This window comes from Miniopterus natalensis, chromosome 2 (assembly GCF_054644295.1).
Source record: "Miniopterus natalensis isolate mMinNat1 chromosome 2, mMinNat1.hap1, whole genome shotgun sequence".
NCBI lineage: Eukaryota > Metazoa > Chordata > Mammalia > Chiroptera > Miniopteridae > Miniopterus > Miniopterus natalensis.
In genome coordinates, this window is record NC_142082.1 from 169,212,479 (window position 1) to 169,232,809 (window position 20,331).

General features: G+C 36.6%; 1 protein-coding gene and 1 pseudogene across 2 annotated transcripts in view; one reads left to right on the top strand and one right to left on the bottom strand.

The window, feature by feature from the left end:
* Positions 1-3,085: 3,085 nt before the first annotated feature.
* METAP2 (methionyl aminopeptidase 2) overlaps positions 3,086-20,331 on the top strand; it is a 31,001-nt gene continuing 13,755 nt past the window's right edge. The window contains exons 1-4 of one of the 2 annotated variants that reach the window (XM_016221798.2): positions 3,086-3,266; positions 5,079-5,183; positions 11,537-11,596; positions 16,001-16,103. In XM_016221798.2, coding sequence (XP_016077284.1) covers positions 3,116-3,266; positions 5,079-5,183; positions 11,537-11,596; positions 16,001-16,103 — 419 coding nt within the window. In that variant the 5' untranslated portion in view covers positions 3,086-3,115. The remainder of the gene's footprint in view (positions 3,267-5,078; positions 5,184-11,536; positions 11,597-16,000; positions 16,104-20,331) is intronic. The other variant, XM_016221799.2, reaches the window with a different exon arrangement.
* Positions 11,856-12,594, bottom strand: LOC107544056 (ubiquitin-conjugating enzyme E2 C pseudogene; annotated as a pseudogene).

Here is a 20,331-nt window from a genome sequence, read left to right on the forward strand (position 1 = left end):
CTAAACACGCCAGTTTTTCATGCCTTTATGCCAATGGTTCTCAACCAGGAGCAGTTCCCTGCCCCCTTCTCCAAGAGGACATTGGCAATGTCTGTTATAGTCTACAGTGTTCCCCCCCAAATTCATGTGTTGAAGCCCTAACCCCTTCAATGTGAGATTGTATTTGGAGATTTAGTATATATATTACAGGGGTTGGCAAAAGTAGGTTTACAGTTGTGAGTACGTAAAACGGAGTTAATAAAGCTATTGTAATAATCATAACCTGCATGTCCTTTTTCCATACAGACAACTGTAAACCTACTTTTGCTTATCCCTGTATATCAAACAATCTATACATTTTAAAAGTTGTATGTATAGAATTTTTATACTAAAGATATGAAAAAAATCCTTAGTATTTCCCCTAATGTCAAGCAATCAAACTTTCCCAATTTTTTTCTTATTTCTTGTTAACCCACTGCCAAAGGTCACATAACGTGTGACTTAAAATATTTAGACCATCACATAATCCACACAAATGGAAAATTTTCAAATTCATGGCTTATTAACAATAATGTTAGCTAGCACATCACTATTGTGTCAGACATTGTACTATCATAAGTGCTCTCTCTCCATTTTGAACTTTAATTACCATATCCTATGATGTGGTACTATTATTCTCATTTTACAAATGAGTAAACTGAAATTTGGAGAGCTTGACTTGTCCAAAGCCATACCAATAGCAAGGACTTCAAAGAAAATAAGGCTGGGGATAATCATGCTGCCCATTTTGGAATCAAAATTTTCTCAGCAAAAATACATCTTTTGGACAAAATAATAAATGTTTTATTATAATGCATTGATTTTATAATAGAAACAGTATCTCTCTAAGAAAAACAAACCTTGTTTTTGTTTGATTATCTAGTTAACCATCTGAGACAAAATGACTTTGTGTAATTAGCTAGAAAAAATAGTCTAGCAGGTGCTGGCATTGAGTTAGGTACATAATAGTTTCTCTTAGACTCTTACTTAGGTTTCCAATATTTCTCATTCTTTTACCCCATTCAATTTCCTCTTGCAGAGAAAACCAAATGATGAAAATAGGAATGTCATGTGGTGCTATTTTAAGTGTAGCTAACTTAGTTACCTCAAACTCTTGTGTCCTGGAAAAAAATCATCCAGCAAATATCCATTACCAAACTGTTAAGTTGTGTATTGTTTTTTACTACTAACTTAACGTTTTGTTTTCTTGCCTCTTTTCAGGAAAGAAAGGGAGAGTAGTACAGTAGAATCCCTTTGCAGCAGAGAAAATTTTGTTTTATTATTGCATTTCTAGCATCTTATTTTTTTAACTCAACAGACTTTATTTTGGCATTGATAATTCTGTAGATCAACTTACACCTCAAGCACCCCTTTGTGAAAATTCATCTATCAAGCCTATAGGTTTTGTCTGCCAGGATCTTCTCTCCTGGGATGAGTTTAAGGTAATAACCATGACCCAAGTGTTCCCACAACTGAGAAAGGAACTGGGAAGATTCAGACAAAGCTCGAAGGTATTTTTGATGTAGTAGATCGTACTTACAAGGATGTTAATAGCCTCTGGCAGTAGCTTTGCACCTCAACAAAGGTGAGCTTTGATTCCTCCTGAGGTTGACCAGCTACATCTTGCCCTCAATGTGAAGATCTTTTAGACCTTTTAGAAATTCCTCAGCTTTGTGACAGAATAATGCGGAAGAGAAAGTAATTAGTAAATAATGTAAGTATTAGCATCTTATTTTATTATTTCTTTACATATTTGTTTCATTGAATGCTACAATTTCTTGAGGGTACAGATTTGTCTTATTCATTTTTGCATCTTTCACCAACAAATATTACTTGTAGTCTACTATCGATAAATATTTACTGAGCTGATTTGAAATTTCAATTGCGAGGGCAGAATACAGACTTACTAAACTTTTGGTGCCTGATGACCTGGGTTAGGATTCTAACCCTTTACTTGCTGTACGACCTGGTGCAAATTACCACAACTCTCCAATTTCCTCAACTCGAACTTGGGTTAATGAGATAATGAATCCAATGTAAAGTACTTGGCACTTCTCAAGTGCTATTTATACAATGAGTAATTACTAAGCTCCTATTACACTCTAATTTAGAGGTTGGTGCTGGTGATCGAAGAACAGAATACGTAGGATTCCAGTCTTCACGGAGCTGGGGAGATAGGCATAAAACAATCACGCAAATAAATTACGAATTGCCATGAAGAAAAGGGCTGAGAACTGAGTGAGAGGTTCTAAGGGCTGGGCCTGATTTAGATTGCTGAGGAAGGCTTCTCCGAGTGAGTGGCGTTTAAACTGAAACTTGAAGTATGAGGAGGTTCTCTATTTCCTCAGATTCATCTCCTCTCTTTAGTCTGGTTTCCATTTGTTCACCTAAATAGCTCTTGCTAAGGCCACACGGCTTCCATGTGACTATATACATCTGACATTTTTTCAGTCCTCTTACTTGACCTTTCAGGAGCAACGCAGCTGCTCACTCCCTCCTTAAGACGCTGTCTTCCATCGGCTTCTCTAATAAATGCCTCCTGCTCTCCTCCCCTTTGCAGGTTCGCCTCCGTAAGGGCCCGGACGGCCTCGCCGTGAGCTGTAATTGCGAATAATAACGCAGTCCCTTTGAGTCATAAAAAAGGAGTGTGTACAAGCGAGCACGTTTTTTAGCCCCTCTCCTCGCTTCCGGTGCGCTTCATAAACCGCGAATAGAAAACTTTCCGGTTCTAACAGACTCCCCTGTCTGGCGGACTGCGCCGGTCCACAGGCACAGGCGTTCAACTCGACCCTCCGCGGGCAGCTTTGCCCCGGGAACGAACGCCTGAGGCGCGGGAGGAGGCAGGTGTCGGGTCCCCGCACCAGCCACCGGCAGCCAGGCCCGCCTCCGCCACGTTTCAGGCACCGCCGCCCTAGAGCCCCGCCAGAGGGGAACCCGCAGCACTCGAGAGCGGCTGCCTGCAATCCACTCCTCGGCCGTCCCAGCATTCCCTGCGCCCCACCCTCCAGAGCGGCTTCCGGTGTCGCTGGTGTAGGTGGGTGAAGAAGGAGCGGGCTCTCAGCGCTAGGTCTCATTCCCTCGCGCTCTCTCGGGCAACATGGCGGCCGTGGAGGAGGCAGTGTCCTCCGGGAGCCTCCTGAATGGCGATCTGGATCCAGACGACAGGGAAGAGGGAACTACCTCTACGGCTGAGGAGGCAGCCAAGAAGAAAAGACGAAAGAAGAAGAAGAGTAAAGGGGCTGCCACAGGTAAAGGGAGTTTTATGTTTTTCCCGGGATGGCTGAACGATTTGGCTCAGGCCCGGCGTGGGTGACAGGGATCGGGGACTCGGAGCCCTGGACTGGACTCATTCCCAGGACTGAGCAAGTGGCAAGGCCGGCCTATAGAGTCTCAGCCCCGGGGAGAGGCGGCTTCTCCTCCTGTGGAGCTAGGGAGCTGGTGGAAGCGTGGTGGGGGAGAAAATGGTATCTGAGCTCGTGAAGTGACTCTGGGTCGGTAGGCCGGGGCCCCTACATTGCCAGAACTCAGCCCCCACACAGGCTGTGCACCGGACATGAAGCTATGCACCAAACCCAGCCCTACCTACCACCTTCCTCTTGGTAAGGCCTTAAAAACCTGGGTCTGACCTGTGCAGCCGCCTCTTTGGTGGAGCATCCTGGTACTTACTTTCGCCGACGGTGGGGGCGAAGTGGGGAAGTCCTAGTGCTTAGACTGCGCCTTACCTCACCATCCCAGTTTACGGAGGGATTTTTGTTGCGGGTTGCACTTGGGGGGGGGGGCGGGGATGCCCACGCTTTCATGTCACATTGAGTTGTAATTGCAGAATGTTGGGTGGTGGTGCGAATTTTCACCTGACTAATCCCACAGCATGAACAAGCTTTAGGGTTTCTAGACCTGAATTATAATGCCGTTGCAGGCAGTCTAGGTAGGATATTCTGTGGCTCGGAGTGGAACTTCTCCATATCCACTGGTAAGGCAAGGAAAACAGCTAAAAGCTTACACTTGGATTATATTAAGAGTTAGGAATCGTAAATATTTTATTTTGAGAAGCCATTGTTTTTTGTTGCACATGGTTCTTCATTTTAGGAAAAATTATTTGTGCCTGTTTCATTTTAGGAAAAATTATTTGTACCTGTTAAAGCCACAGAAAGAATGAGAGAAAAATGGAGAGGCCAGAAGTTATGAACGTGAAGTTGAGAGAGGTTGGAGAGGGTTATCTATATCTTTCTGAAATTTTGATTAGATGGGAGTTGAAGAGGGAGAATTGTAGGTGTTGGGACACTTCCAGAACAAAATTTAATCCCAGAACATAGGCTAGTGGCTCTTCCTGGCTTTCAGATGAAGTCCAAACTCTTCAGTTTGGCCTTTAAGGTGTTCAGCAGACTGGCCCTAATGTATTTTTAACACTTGTATCTCTCAATATGAATCTACAAAAGCCAGAATGTCACTTCATTATGTACTACCTGATAGTACTATCTTTCTATACACACACATTGCTCCCTTTAGCTAGATTATAATCACTTCCAGAGCAGGGGCCTGGTCTTATGCTTAGCTGTTTAAGAATCTTGGTTTTTAGTAATGGAATGTCTTTTTCTATTTATTTTGATTTTACCTAGCCCAATTTGACAGCTTCTTTCTTCATGAATCCCTGAAGCCCTCAGTATCCCACAGAAATCCTCTTCTTAACTAAGGCCTTCAGCATTTATTGCCTATCTTAAGTACCTGTTTGGTTAATAAAGTATTTGTTGTCGTCTAATTGTTAAATACTTTAAGAAGTTAAACTACTTAAATATAGGGACCAACTCACATTTTTGTTCAACTTTTAGCTGCTGTCACAGAGAATGTGTAATAAATACTTTGTTGAATGGACAGTACTACTTAGATTTGGGAGACTTTTCTCTGTCATTAAATAGATTGTTGTGTCCACAATAAGGTTTTGTTTTTGTTTTCTAAACACTTATCAGGAAAGGACTTGTGTGTTCTCCAGTATCTGTAAAACATATTCTAGTGGGAAAGTATCTTTATTAGGTTTGATTTATGTTACTGTATTTGATTAACAGGGCAACAGGAACATGATAAAGAATCAGGAACCTCAGTTGAAGAGGTAGCAAGACAGTTGGAAAGACAAGCATTGGAAGAGAAAGAAAGAGATGATGACGATGAAGGTAAATAGTTAATTTGATGTTTGTGGTTAGAAAAGCAAGAAAATACGACATGCTTTTCTTGATTTGAAAGAGAGAGAGAGAGAGAGAAACATCAATATTTTGCCTCCCTTACGTGCTCTGACCAGAGACCCAACCCGAAACCTGGGCATGTGCCCTGACGGAATCAAACCTGCCACCTTTCGGTATACAGGTTGATGCTCCAACCACTTAACCACATCAGGCAGTACATGACATTCTTTAAACAGAATCTGCTTATTTGTCCATGTAGTCTATTATTTTTTGACTTTTTATTAATTGATAAGACCTCAATGTCACAGATAAAAAGGGACAGGAATTTATTAGCAACTCTAAAAAGTTGGGTATGTTGAATGCTCAAATAACACAGTTTTCAACTTTTAAAAATGTACTTGGTAAAAGGCCAACTAGTGAGTGAGAATTAATAAGATGAAATTGTAGGGTTGTTTATTTAACTTTTATTTAACATTTATTGAACAACTAATATCTACTAGGCACTATCCTAGGATACTTTCACACGCATTTTCGTTTTACCCTCGCAAAACCGAATAAAGTAGGTGCTCTTTTCAGAAAATGATAGTTATGTGATTTTCCCAGTGTGACGCAGCTAGTATGTGTAGAATAGAACCAGAGTTTCAAATCTAGCACTTGGATTCCATGTCTGTTCCTTTTACTATCTGTACCAAAGCTATCTTTTTTTTATTTTCAAAGGAACATATTGGAGTGCTTCTGAACTCTGTTATAAATTCCCTGATCCGAGCTCCTTGTGGTAATTTGGTGCTGTTAGATTTCTGTAAAGATGGCAACTCTTAGAATTCTAGGAACTGATGCTATCAGTAAGACAGTGGAGGAAGAGATTAAGTAAGAGGACTATTCTGCAGCATCTTTTGGCAGAGGGAGAGATGGGGCTTTCCCAGTGTCAGTTATCTACTGCTTTGACCTACTGCTCTACCTTTAAGCACTGCCAGCTTGGGATTTTGCCTTCCAACCCTTAACAACAAATACCTGCTATATTTTAATTACTGTGTTAGGGTAATGCAGAGCAGTTGTTTTTCCTTTAGAAAGGTATGTTCTGCCTTTTAAGAAGCTTAGAGTCAAAATTTGGTTAAAAAAGTACCAAGATTCAAAGGGATAGTTACCTCTTCAACTTCTTTAAGCAAACCTCTTGTTCATTCTACCTTTGGTTATGCTTCAGATTATGAACATATTTTGAGCTCTTAACAAGAAAGGGTATTATAAATTCAAAGTAATATAATAAGTTGCTATAGACCTTCTGTGTGTAGAATATCACAGTGCTGATCTTGAGTGTGCCTTGTTCCATTGCACCTCTATACAGAGTTGTGTGACTCTTAACATTGAAGGGGGAATCTTTTGCTTGTCTGATTGGAAATCTTCAATGTATTAAAGAAGATTTTAGGGTTATTAGTTTTCTCCAATTTTGTCTGTTTTCCTAATTCATTTCAATAATCAGGATCAGCTAATAGTACTAATCTGGTGTGAGTGGTCTTTGAGGGGATGGAAAGCTAGTAAAAGGAAAACTGATGGTGTAGTGGAGAGACAAAACCTAGAGGTGAGAAGATAAGCCACAATAAAGTTTATTGAAATTTGGAGATAGAATAGTGGGCTGAATGCTGAAGGAAGGCTCATTGGAAGGAATAGGACTTGAATTAAACCAAACAGAAGGAACCATTTGGGGGTAGGATAATGTTAGAAAGTCTTCAAAGGGCAATGAAAAGCGCAAATTGGTCATATAGTCATATAAGACTCATTGAGGGAGGCTTTGAACATTTTTAAAAGAATGTTACGAAAAAATTTTTTAGTCTTCATATATATGCACAATTGTTAAAAAAGAGGAAATATACAGGAAAGGCAGAGAGATCATTTTGGAGGCCACTTAATAGCCCATGCCTGTGGTATGGCAGTTGGTGGGCATAAATGAGAATGGAAAGGAAGGGTCCAGTGGAACAGTGGTATGGAAGCAAAATTCAAAGGACTTAGAGACTTTCAATCTGGGGAGAAGGAAGAAGGAGATGCAGGGTTGAACTTGGGTGTCAGGATGTTGGTGCTTTTAACTGAAATGATGAAGTAGGGAGGGAGAGCTGGTTAAAAGATTGGGAGGAGTTTCAAGCAAAAAAGAGGGTATTGAGTTTTATTTTAGATGTGTTTCATTTGAAACTGGAGGTTTTGATGTGAAAAGTTAATCCTGTGGGCATTTGGCAATGTGCTAGAAGTAATTCAATAAATTTTTAAGACAGGTTTATTGAGGTATAATTTGCCTAGGATAATATTCACCATTAGAAAAATAGACTTTATATTTTAGAGCAGTTTTAGGTTCACAGGAAAAATTGAACAGAAGGTACAGACAGATATGTCATATTCCCTCCACCACCAGGCATGCATATCCTCTCCCATTATCAACATTCCCTCATGGGAGTGGTATGTTTATTACAGTTGATGAAGTTACACACATCATCATTATCATGCAAGGTTCATAGTTTTTATTACGGTTTACTCTTGATGTTGTACATTCTATATGTTCACCCTTTTTTAAATGTATGGTGAATTTTGACAACCGTGTACATTTGTGTAACCACCAACACAACCAAGATATAGACCACTTCCATTTAACATTACATCTCCACAATAAGTTGTCCTTTGCTCCTTTGTAATCCTCTTCCTTCACACCCTGACCCCTGGCAACCACTGATGTGTTATCTGTTCCTTTAGTTGTTTTCTGCAATATATAAATGGAATTATTATATATGCAGCTTTTTTGTATTTTATTTGTTTCATTCAGCGTAACACTTTTTTAAAAAAACATATTTTTATTGATTTTTTACAGAGAGGAAGGAGAGAGAGAAACATCCATGTGAGAGCAATACATCGATGATTGGCTGCCTCCTGCACACCCCCTACCAGGGGATCAAGCCCGCAACCCGGGCATGTGCCCTGACTGGGAATCAAACTGGCAACCTTTTGGTGCACAGGATGACCCCCAACCAACTGAACCGCAATGGCCAGATCTCAGCATAATGCTTTTGAGAGTCATTAGTTGTTGCCTATATATCAGTAGTTCATTACTTTTTATCATTAAGTAGTATTTCAGATTTGTTTATCCATTTACTAGTTGATGGATATTTCTAGTTTTTGTTTATTACAAGCAAAGTTTCTATAAACATTTGCATACATGTCTCATGTAGACACATGTTTACATTGCTCCTGGGCAAATACCTAGGAGTAGGGTTGTGGGTCATATGTTAAGTGTATGCTTAACTTCATAAGAAAAACTTTTCTGAGATGCCTACCATTTTGCATTCCTGTCAGAAGTGGTGGAGAGTGCCAGGTCCTTTGTATCTTCATAAGCACTTAGTATTGTTAGTTTTAAAACTTTAGCCTTTGTAGTAGGTGTGTAGTGGTATGTCATTGTGGTTTTAATTTTGCATTTCCCTAATGACTGATGATGTTGAACATCTTTTCATATTTTTATTTACCTTTCATGTATCTTTAGTGAAGTGTTTTTCATTTTTTGTCTATTTTTCAATTGGGTTATTTATCGTCTTACTGAATTGTAATAGTTTTTATATATTCTTTTTTTTTTTAATATGTTTTTATTGACTTCAGAGATAGGAAAGGAGAGGGGAGAGAGAGTTGAAACATCAGTGATGAGAGTCGTCATTGATTGGCTGCCTCTTGCATGCCCCCAACTGGGGATGGAGCCTGCAACCCAGACATGTGCTTTACATGTTCTTGATATAAGTTCTTTATCATATGTGTGTGTGTGTGTGTGTGTGTGTTATAGATTTTCTCCCCTGCTGGTATTGTTTGCAACAGAAAAGATTTTCATTTTGATGAGGTCCAATTTATCTTTTTTTTTCTCTCACTTTATTAGTCATGTTCTGTTTTATCCAAAAAGTTAAATAATTGCTGTCTTGAAGATTTTCTCTCATGTTCTCTTCAAGAAGTTTTATACATTTTTTGCTGTTATGTTTAGATCTGTGTTCCATTTAGAATTATTTTTATATGTAGTACAAGATAAGGATTAAAGTGCCTTTTTTGCATATGGATGTCCAACTGTCAATTCAACAAATATTAATTGATTTGAACACAAATAGATATGAACAGTCTCAGCCTGTTAAGAATATCCTGGGATGGTGTGAAAGAAAAACTTGTAAAAAATGAAATTGCAGCATGGTACGATAGGTGGAATTATAAGAATATATAGTTTAATATTCAGATCCTGGCTTTACCACCATCCTGGCACAAGGGTTCAATAAATGGTGGCTTGCATACATCTTAAAGCATTTTAGGTTAAGTCTAGTGTATGTAGCAGTATGCTAGACATTAAATGTTGTTCCTGTGCAAAGACTATCTTGTTTGGTATTCTGTCCCTATTCCCTGGCACTTAAGAACTCAGCATACATTTATTGGATGAAAGGTTACAGTTAAAATTGTAGTGCAGAATATATGAATTAGATTATATGACACATGAGGAAAATGAAAGTTGTGTTTTCCAAAAAGTTTTCATGTTATTTTTGTTAGGTTTTTGCATCTAGAAACCAATAACGAGTAAGTCAAGCAATATTTGTGTTTCCACTGTGTGCTTGTTATTTTATAGGCTCGAATAAAAGAAGTTGTAATTTTGTAAGTCAAATATTGGCAATTTCCTATCACTCAACCCATATAAAGCCCTAGATCTTGCTACCTCCCTCTTTGTTAAACTGCTGTTTCTTGTTTCACCATTAGTAAAAATAAATAGAAACAAAATAAAACAAACTAAAAAAACACTTATTGTATGGACTAAATATTTACCACATGCTTGGCACTATGCTTAACTTAAGAAATGGTTCCTCTAGCCCTTGAGGAACTTACAGATGAGTAGGGGTCAGTGTAAACCAGTGATTATAATTTTTTGTGATAATTGTAATAGAAGAATACAGTAGGTAGCCTGGTGAGAGAATTTCTGTTGTGGCTCCTGCCTGTCAGTCCCAGAATAAAAATGGAGCTCTTTGAGCAGAAAATATAAACAGTCATTTGACATTGTTGTATGGGTGTGGATTTCACTATCTAAATAATTATTGATGCTAGATGAGTTACTGCCACTAGGTAAAACATTTAAAAGAATACTGTGTGGGGAAACATACTATTAAACTGTCAACTTATAATTGAAACAGCATTCTATTCATCTTAGCTATGTGATTCATAGGTAGATTAGCATACTTGAGAAATCGCTGTTGAAATTTATTAGGTAGCATTTTTAGAAATCTAGACACTTAGGTCTGTGTTTGATAGCTTTATTTAAAATGTTTAAGTCACTATTTAGTCTTGATCATGATAATATCCTTTATCATTTCTCAAGAGTTCAAGGGAATGAGCATGGGCTTCATAGAAGATGGTTATAAAACCTGACAAGCTTGACTGTTATGGGTATTTTTTATTTTTTTTAATATATCTTTATTGATTTCAGAGAGAGGAAAGGAGAGGGATTGAGAGAGATAGAAGCATCAATGGTGAGAGTCATTGATCAGCTGCCTCCTGCATGCCCCCAACTGGGGATCGAGCCAGCAACCTGGGCATGTGCCCTGACCGGAAATTGAACCCTGATCGCCTGGATCCTAGGGGGATGCTCAACCGCTGAGCCATGCCCGGCCGAGCTCTGCGAATTATTTTTTGAAATAGTTATTTATCTTCATTTTTGGGAATCAGAAAAGCTGAGAACTCTGAAACTAGGAAACATAATATGCCCTCTGATTTTTGAATTACAGTTTGACCCAGAAGGAGAACACTTTGTCTAATTATACATATGCAAGAAAAGATATTTTAAAATGTGAGACCACAAGTACCCACGCTGGTTAGAATCAGGTGATATGTTTTTGGTCCAATTCTGCCTTTTACTGGTTGAGATTATCTTGGAAATGTCCCTTAAACAGTCTGTTACCTTATAGGGTTGCTTTGAGGATCAAGTGTGGTCATGAAACACAAGTGTTCAACTGCAAACCATATGTAAATTTTAACTACTATTGTTTTAGATGAAGTCACACAGTTGTTATTGGTATTAAACTAACACAAGGATGTTATTTAATATATTTTCTTAAAAATTCCTTAATCAGCATTTCTTTTATTAGAGTAAGTCAAACTAAAGTTTACTGTTGCTTTTGATTACAAAAGTCAGATTCTAATACTTAAAGCTAGCAATATAAAAAATTGTCATGTGCTATTTAAGAGGCCGTGTGTGTGTGTGTGTGTGTGCGCGCGCGCGCACACCTGCCCGCTTGTACTTGCTTCATCTCTCCGCTTAAGAGGCTTAAATGAATATGCATTTTGAAATTGTCTTTTCTTAGATGGAGAGGTTGATGGAGCAACTGGAAAGAAGAAGAAGAAGAAGAAGAAGAAGAGAGGACGTTAGTGTCTTAAGTTAATCTTACTTGACAAGTTAGAAGTGGTTACTAACCAGTAGGTTTGAAGTTGCTTAAGATCCTGGTATATGTCAGGGAAATAAATTTAGGTTTAATGGAGGTAGGATTTAGTGATACTCATATCTATTTTGCAAGTACTTTTGTTTAACAAACTTGATGGCACCTTTTAAACTGATATTCAGCTAAAGGATGTTAGTAATAGGTTGGTTGTGTTTACTGCAAGTTAGGGATGAGTTCCTAAAAATTTTTTTTTTAAACCCAAAATGTATTTATTTAATATATTCATCACAGAGGCTCAACCAGACTTAATTTAAAAAACAGAAGCAAAACAAATATGACACCACAGCTGAAGATACAGAGTCCTATACAGAAATCAAGGCAAGGACAGACCATCTAAGGAAAAAATAAAAAGACAGCACAAGGAGAGAGGCTGGACAGCCCCAGTCAGGGCTCTTGGCTGGAGACCTGCTTTGTGTAGGTTTCTTGTAGGTACTTCTTGAAGGCTGTGGGATTTTTCCAGAGCTCCGCAGCATATGTGTTCAATGGGCTATCAATGTTGGGTTCTCCTAGCAGGCTCTGGATGGAGAGCAGGATGGTCCTGACATCATATAGGGCAGACCACTTGTCCTTTAGGATGTCCAGGCAGATGTTACTCTGGGTGTCTATGTTGGGGTGGTAGCAGGGCGTGAGGAATTTCACCGTGGGTGTGTTGTACGGGTTGCCACTGGGGAACTCCAGGGAGAGCTTATACCTCAAGTCTTCATATACTGTGCCAGCTGCTCCATGGATGGTCCCCACCCATTTGAAAAGGTTGTCTGATTCAGGGAAGGCAGAAATTCCTTTGTCGCCAGAAATTCCAGGGTCATCAGCTCCTGCTGTAACCTCTTGCCCACGGGCCCCCATGCGGTGCCCTCGCTGGGTTTGGCTCCTTTAGGAGCTGTGGCAACGCTGGTGGCGGCTGGGTCGCGGTTCTGGGAGGCCATCCGGGCAGTGCTGACAGGGACACAGGAGCTTGGAGAACAAGACTGTAACTTCTAAAAATCTTATGATTTAAATCTTGAGTAAGTCAAATAAGTCTTGGGGATGACTAAAGTACCACCATGTGGTAATAGGATAAAGTTTGCAGTTCACCTGCCAGCTTTGAAATTATGGAATTCTTGATGAATATTTAATGTTGAAATATTATTTAAAATTTGTGCATATGGTGAAATTTTATTACTAATGTTTATATTGCACTATTTCAGATTCATTAAAATATGATCCTACTGGTATTTTGTTTTTATAAAGGGCATAATCAGACATCTTCAGGGACCTTAAACTGTATTAGGCAAACTAAAGGGGAAAACTGTATAGTATTGGGGAAGAGGAGTTGAGAATCAGAACAGTTATAATCTTGGAGGAGTCCCCTTGAACTATTGGGGTCCATGAGTTCTGGTTATATCTTTTAAATCTTTCAGGCTAAAGTTTTATGAATCAGGATATTGGGGTCTTGACTTCCCTTTTTATCTCTGTTGAAAGAAATACTTAAATTATTGTTCAGAAAGATAATGGCTCTGCCAGCCATTTCCCTGATATATCTCCAGGTAGAGATGGGATAGCCTTCTTTCTATTCAGGCATGTATCCATATTAGATCTTTATATTCAAAGGATGTCAGTTCTGCCCCTAGCATAGTCTATACTTAACGAACATAGGTTACTTGCATTCCAGAAATCTTCTGGAGATTATGATGTCATATTTCTTCATTCAAAAATTGTTAAAAGTGCCTGTGAGACATGGTAATACCTGAGATTGGCTTGAGATATATCTATTTCTCCAAATACTTTTAAAATTGTTCCCTATTGAAGGTAGATAAGCAAGGAAGGAGTGTTAAGGGGCTGCTTTATATTTGCTCTTGGTAGAATTTTTCCACTGACAGTTGTTTTAGCGTGATGCCACCGGCCTTTAATGTGCTTCTCGGAGGATGTTGAATTTATTGTTCATTATATTTCTTTATGAGCACTCTCAAGAGAGATCTTTTGTCTGGTCTTAATATCAAGAATAATTGTGCTTTTCTTGAGTAGTTACTATGTTTTATATCAGAAACATCATGAACTATGCAGATAACCTAGGGCTTTTTTATGTTTCATTTTGTTTTTGTTTTTTTTATTCTAGAGGGCTTAAAGCCAAATCTGTGGTTTTGTGTTGGCCTTATTTCAGGTTCTGTTTTATGGTCTTTCCATGTTTTGATTTTTGCTTTCTAACTTAATTTGCCTCTTATGTATTTTAGGTATTCTTGTAGGCTATCATAAATCATTTCTGTATTAAACCAAATAACGTACATGGGCAGTTTACGATCCTCATTTGCCTCATCTATAAAGTGAGAGTGAGAGAACTATAAATAATAGTTAATGATAACTGCAGTCAGATTATTATAATTATTCATAGTTTTAGATAATTGAATATATAGTACATTATAATTTTCAAAGCTTATCCAAAATTTCATCTTGTTCTTCATTTTGTAGATGAGGAAACTGAGGCTTGGCACATTTAGCCATTTGTCCAAGTCACAGCTAATAAGTGGTAAAGGCTAGACTTAAACTGATACTTTAATTACAGATTCTTTATTTTTTCTCTAATAATCTTTTTTAGTCCTTTAATTTGTGGACAATAAGTAAAGGCATCTTTTTCATATTTATAGGTGAAATAAAGCTGAGGGAGATGAGACAATACTTTGATTCATGAAAATTAGTGTTTCAAAAGATCAGAAAAATTGAGAAAATTGGCTAATATTAACAAGTTGAAATTTAATAGACATATATAAAGTTGGTATAGTGTGATAGGATCCTAAGGATTTGAGTTCTAGTACATTGTGAACCAAAAGGCAAGGAGTTTTAACTTTTCATTAGCAATAGGATTTTTAAAATTAGCAGTATTGTCTTATACTAATTATACCTTGTTTGAACTATTAATATAAATCTGTTCTAGTAACAGCTTAAAAGGAACATTGACAAATTCAAGGTTGTATATAGGGGTGAAAGTGTTAAGAACCATATCCCTTAAAGTGATTTCTCCTCATAGAAAGGAAGGAATTAGTAGAAATGTGAAATTTTTTTTAACTGCAAAGAATAAAGCTAGAACTAACAGATGAAATTAACAGGGAAACAGATTACTGCAAGAAGAGCTTTCTAACAGTTACGGCTCTCCCAAAATGAATGGATTTAGCTAGGAAGATAGTGACTTGCCTCCATTGTCAGGAGCTCAGTGCCAAATGTCAGGGGTTTAAAATGGGATTCTTAAATTTGAGTGTGAAGCTAAATTGACCTCTAAGATTTTTAAAAATTTTAAATTCTAATATTTTCTTTTAGGAGGAACCTAAAATAGTGTCTTTCAAGTTTACTTGCCCATAGAACTCTTTTAGACCAGTTGTTTCTCATGATATTGAGCATTTGAGTTAAAGGAGGAAACCAAAAAAGTAGTTTCATAGATAAATGATTTGAATCAATAAATGATTGTATTTTTATTTATACACATTCTTTTCCCCCCCTTGTAGAACAAAAGAGCAAAATATGTGTTAAAATTTAAGACAAAAATCTGTAACGTAAGATCAGTAATAATCCAAAGGAAGCCACATACTTCAACTTAGTTGGTAAATGCTACAGTTATACATTGAAAGTCATAAAGTAACCCATGCAACTTCCTGCCATACCTGGAATACGGCATTTTTTACTAAAAGGCAGTTCTTCATATGATAAGAACTATACAACTAGTTCTAATATATTTGGGGGGGAATTTAGAAGACACATTTCTTAGCTACCTTTTAAAAGCATCTCAAAACACTGGTTTTAGAACATAGTTTGGGAAATAATGTCCTTAAAATGTTTGCTAAGTATTGTTAACTTTTTTCAAGTATCTGGAAATTTGTGTATGGCTACCTACAAGTCTTTTAACACTGGGTATGTACACTCTTAACTTTTATACCTAATATACCCTTGAAATAAGTTTTTTAGCTTGTTTTATTAATATATAATAGCTTTATATTTTTACTTTATTGCTATAGGATTTCTTATATTCTTGTTGCTTCCTTGATTTTTATTTGTGAAAGCCAGCCTATCTATGCTATCCCATTTTCAGTATAGTAAATGAAGACAAAAATGTTACAAGTGTGCTTTCTGTCAAGGTATATACTGTTTAAATACATAATGAAGTCTTGAGGAATTGAATATTTTTATTCCCAAGCAATAGTAAATCAGAGAGGAGGTGACCAGCATGGTGTTTTTAACTATAATCAGCAAGGAGTTTCCTTAAAATTAGGACATATCACAACTATTAGAAACTGAGAAAAACTGTAATAATAACTGCTTAATTTTATTTTTAACTACAGAAGTTAATGCTTTATTTGTATCTCACAGCAAAAGTTCAAACAGACCCTCCCTCAGTTCCAATATGTGACCTGTATCCTAACGGTGTATTTCCCAAAGGACAAGAATGCGAGTACCCACCCACACAAGATGGGTAAGGATCATAAAGTAACTTCCAGTTTGACATTTAAAATTGTAGCTTAGCAGTAAAGCGGATTTGATTTTTCTCAGAACTTGGTCCACTATCCTAATAAAAGCTTGTGAATTTGTTGCAGAGAAAATACAGTAGAAGCCCTCTTATCCAAAATGATTGGGACCAGTAGTTTGGTTAATCAAAAAAGTGTATTAATATGGGGATCACAAAAAGTAAAAATCTTTATTGACAAAAGTTAACTTAAACATTTGTTTTTCATTTTTGAGGATGAATTCGCATTGGACTCTACTTTTCCCCCCATAAGTTATATCCGTAATACATTGTCTATGAGTCTAGTCCATTTTGAGTTTCTGTGAGGAAGAACAACTAAGTAATCTGAGGGATGATGCCTATCTATATCTTTACATTTTTTTACTGAAATAATTTATAATTCTTCACTTAATTTGACAGTATTTTTTTGATGACTTGCCTTTATTGAGATTTTTCTGAGTAGTCAGTTTAGTTTACATAGAAACAGTTTTTTTATGTAATACATAATTAAATAACATAGTTATAGTAGTAAGTACAGATGACTTAAACAAATTTTGGAACAAATCACCTGATTTATTGGAAGTGTTTTAAAAGGATACCTTCATGGTGGTCAGCAGACACTCATAGTGGCATTATGCAGACTGGTCAAGAGCATGGAAGCTGGGACTAAACTACCTGCATTTGAATCCCAGCAGTAACACTTATTAGCTTTGTGACTTGGGCAAGTAATTATCATGTCTCTGGTTTTATTTCCTCATCCATAAAAAAAAAGGCATTTTATAAGGTTGTTGTGAGGAATAATAATATAGGTAAAGCACTTAGCAGAGTAACAGACACAGTAAGCATTAAGTATTCGCTGTTATTATTCATAATATGGACCTGTCATCTACTAATATTCAGAATACAATGATTATTAGTATGTTTTACAGAGGGAATCAAGAGCATTGGTTGAGTGGTTGCAATAGTTGGTTAAGAAAGCTTCTACTGTAGCATTATTTCATTGACTTGTAAAGGCGTCGTTTTGTTTTTAAACTTAGAAAAGAACATGATGTTTTTATATATTTACCACCTTCCTTGTTCCCAGTACTCTTAGGGAAAAAGTCTGTAAAGTTATGGAATTTTATGGCATGGGCACCTTTTCTTTAAATTGAATTCATTAATCAGTATCCCTGTTTTGAAGCATCTGTTTTTAAAATGTAACAGACGTAATTTTATAGTAATTACATAAATTTTCATAGTACATATGATGTGATCACATTTATTTTTAAATATAATTTTTAATTTTTTTTTTTTTTTTTTTTTTTTTTTGCTTGTTCCCTCTTCCTTCCCTTCCTTCCAGACCCATGTAAGCACCTAGCAGGTAGCCTTCCATATTTTTCTATGCTCATATATGTGTAAACTATGTCTGTTTATGTAAGGGGAGTGTTTTGGTCATTGTTTGTTTTACAAAAGTGAAATCAGGGATACTTTCCTCCACCTTGCTTTCCTCATTCAGTACTACCTCTTGAAAGATCCTCTAAGTCAGTCAGAATAGCTCTGTAATTCTTTTGAATAGCTTCATAATATTCTATGGTGTGAATATATCATTCTTTATTCCACCATTTTCTAATTGGTGAGCATTTACTTTGTCTCCAATATTTTTTGCCATTATAAACCATTCTGCAATAAATACCTAAGTATATATATGTATAAATCTATATATATATATGTATACGTGTGTGTGTGTGTATACCTCCTTATGCTTTGGCAGTTTTATTATGTGAAAATTTTCCAAGAGCGAGATTCCTGTATCAAAGAATATTTTAATACTTTATTTTATGATTTCCAGACTCCTAGTGATTTTGAGCATCTTTTGCTTGTTGACTTTGTGCTTCTGCTCTTTCAGAAGTTTTAAATATGTAAATACAGTATATGTTTATATTTTATACTTCTGGATTCCTAGCAGTCTTATTTTTTCTCAACTCTTTATTTTGTGTTTCATTGTATTTTTAATAGTGATCTGGAATTTTTTATGTAAGGTTGAGAGCACTAATTTCATTTCTAAATGGATAGCCAGTTGTGTTAGAATTGTTTATTAATTCATCCTACTCAATTGAAGGACCACTTTGTCATATATTTTATATAATGGAATTATGTGTTTTGTGGGTTTTTTAAATTGATTTTTAGAGAGAGGAAAGGAGAGAGAAACACATCGATTTGTTCCACTTTATTTATACATTCATTGGTTGATTCTCATGTGTCCTGACTGGAGATTGAACCCACAGCCTTGGTGTGTAGGGATTATGCTCTAACCAGCTAAGCTACCTAGCATATGCAGAGGGCTGACTTAAGTTATACATGGATTTTTGACTGCTCGGTAGTCGGTCCCCCCGGACTCCACATGTTGTTCAGGGGTCAGCTATATATTCTCATACATAATGGAACCAGTTTCTGTATTATTTATTCTGTTCCTTTCATCTATTTGTCAGTTCCTATGCTAATACTATTTTGATTTGATATTAGAAATTACATTATTTTGATAATTTGATAAGACAGTCTTTCTCCTCTGCCACACATACCCAAACAGTTTCTTTTTTATACTTTTCTTAGCTATTTTCTGTCATATAGTCTTAACACACCTACCCACAGAGAAATGCACTTGTTAATATTGTCATCAGAATTGCACTACATTTATGTATTCAGAAAATTGACAGGTCACATTGTCTTATCTAGTGTCATGAAATATTTTCCCACTTAACTCTGATAATTTTTTTTTCTAGGTAGGTCCTGTCCCTTTCTTGTTAAATTTATTATTTTTTAAAATATGCTTTTATTAATTTCAGAGAGAGGGAGGGAGAGATAGAAACATCAGTGATGAGAGAGAGTCATAGATGGGTTGCCTCTAGTAGGCTCCCTACTGGGGATCAAGTCCACAACCTGGGCATTGTGCCCTGGCCCAGAATTGAACCATGACCTCTTGGTTCATAGGTCGACCCTCAACCACTGAGCCATGCTGGCCAGGCTAATTTATTGTTTTTTTAAACACGGAACGCTTCACAAATTTGCCTGTCATCCCTGTGCTGGTGTCATGTATCGTTCCAATTTGAGTGTATGTGCAAGCACGTTAAATTTATCCTTAAATGTTTACTGGTATTGTTACTGATGTGAATGAGGAATTTTTATTTCTATTTCCCTTTTTATATGCTTATTTCTAAAGTAGAGGAAAACCATTGATTTCCTATAGTTGTAACAGACTTAATATTTTTAACACTGTGAATTGGTGGAATGGTGGAACAAGTAATCTTTGACTGAGATTTTGTAAATCCCTCCTTGCTATCATTTTCCATTGCAAAATAAACATTGTATAGGTAGAATAACTTCTGGGTTTGAAACAATAAAAGAAGGGGTTAGTTATATGTTATAATATCTCTTGGGATAATACTTTTCTTAAATATTGAAAACAATGCTATATGCTGTCCTAGAGAACTACAAAAGAAATTAAGGTATTGTTATCTTTGCTTTTTGATAAATCTCAATATTTTTTGACATTCATACAACTAGTTTTGACTTTGCAAATAGATCAGAATAAATAATCTTATAGATTTGGTAAACTATTAAATTTAGTTCTGTATCTTGCCCTCATTGTTTTTTAGATAAACTAATTGTAAATTGCATGAATTATCAGAAAGCACTCACCTGTGTAACTACCACCCATATTGAGCACATTATTTTATTTTAATTTTTTATTTTGAAATAATTTAATACTTAACAGAAATACTGGACTGTAAGAATAGTACACAAAATTCCCACATACTTTTCACTTATTCTCGTTAACATTTTGCCACTTTTATTGTTCTGTCGATGAAATATAACATTTATACATATTATGTGTAATATACAAATAACATTCTGTTTTCTCTTTGGAAGAAAGAAGGCAAATGTAGAAAATGTTACATTGGTGAATCTGTATGCATACTATTTTTCTAAACTGTTTGGGAGTAGGTTGTGCAATTTTGGATGGTATGCTAGATAGGTAGATATAGTGTCCTTTTTAGGGATATCACATCTGGAAGCACATGATGTCAGTTTTTGTCACTTGGATAAGGTATTATCCAGTTTCTCTAGTGTGCCAATACTTTTTTTCCTCTTGTAAGTACTAATTTGTAGGAAACGACTTTGTGAATATGAGAATATCTCATCCCTTAAAAGAGGACGTCCT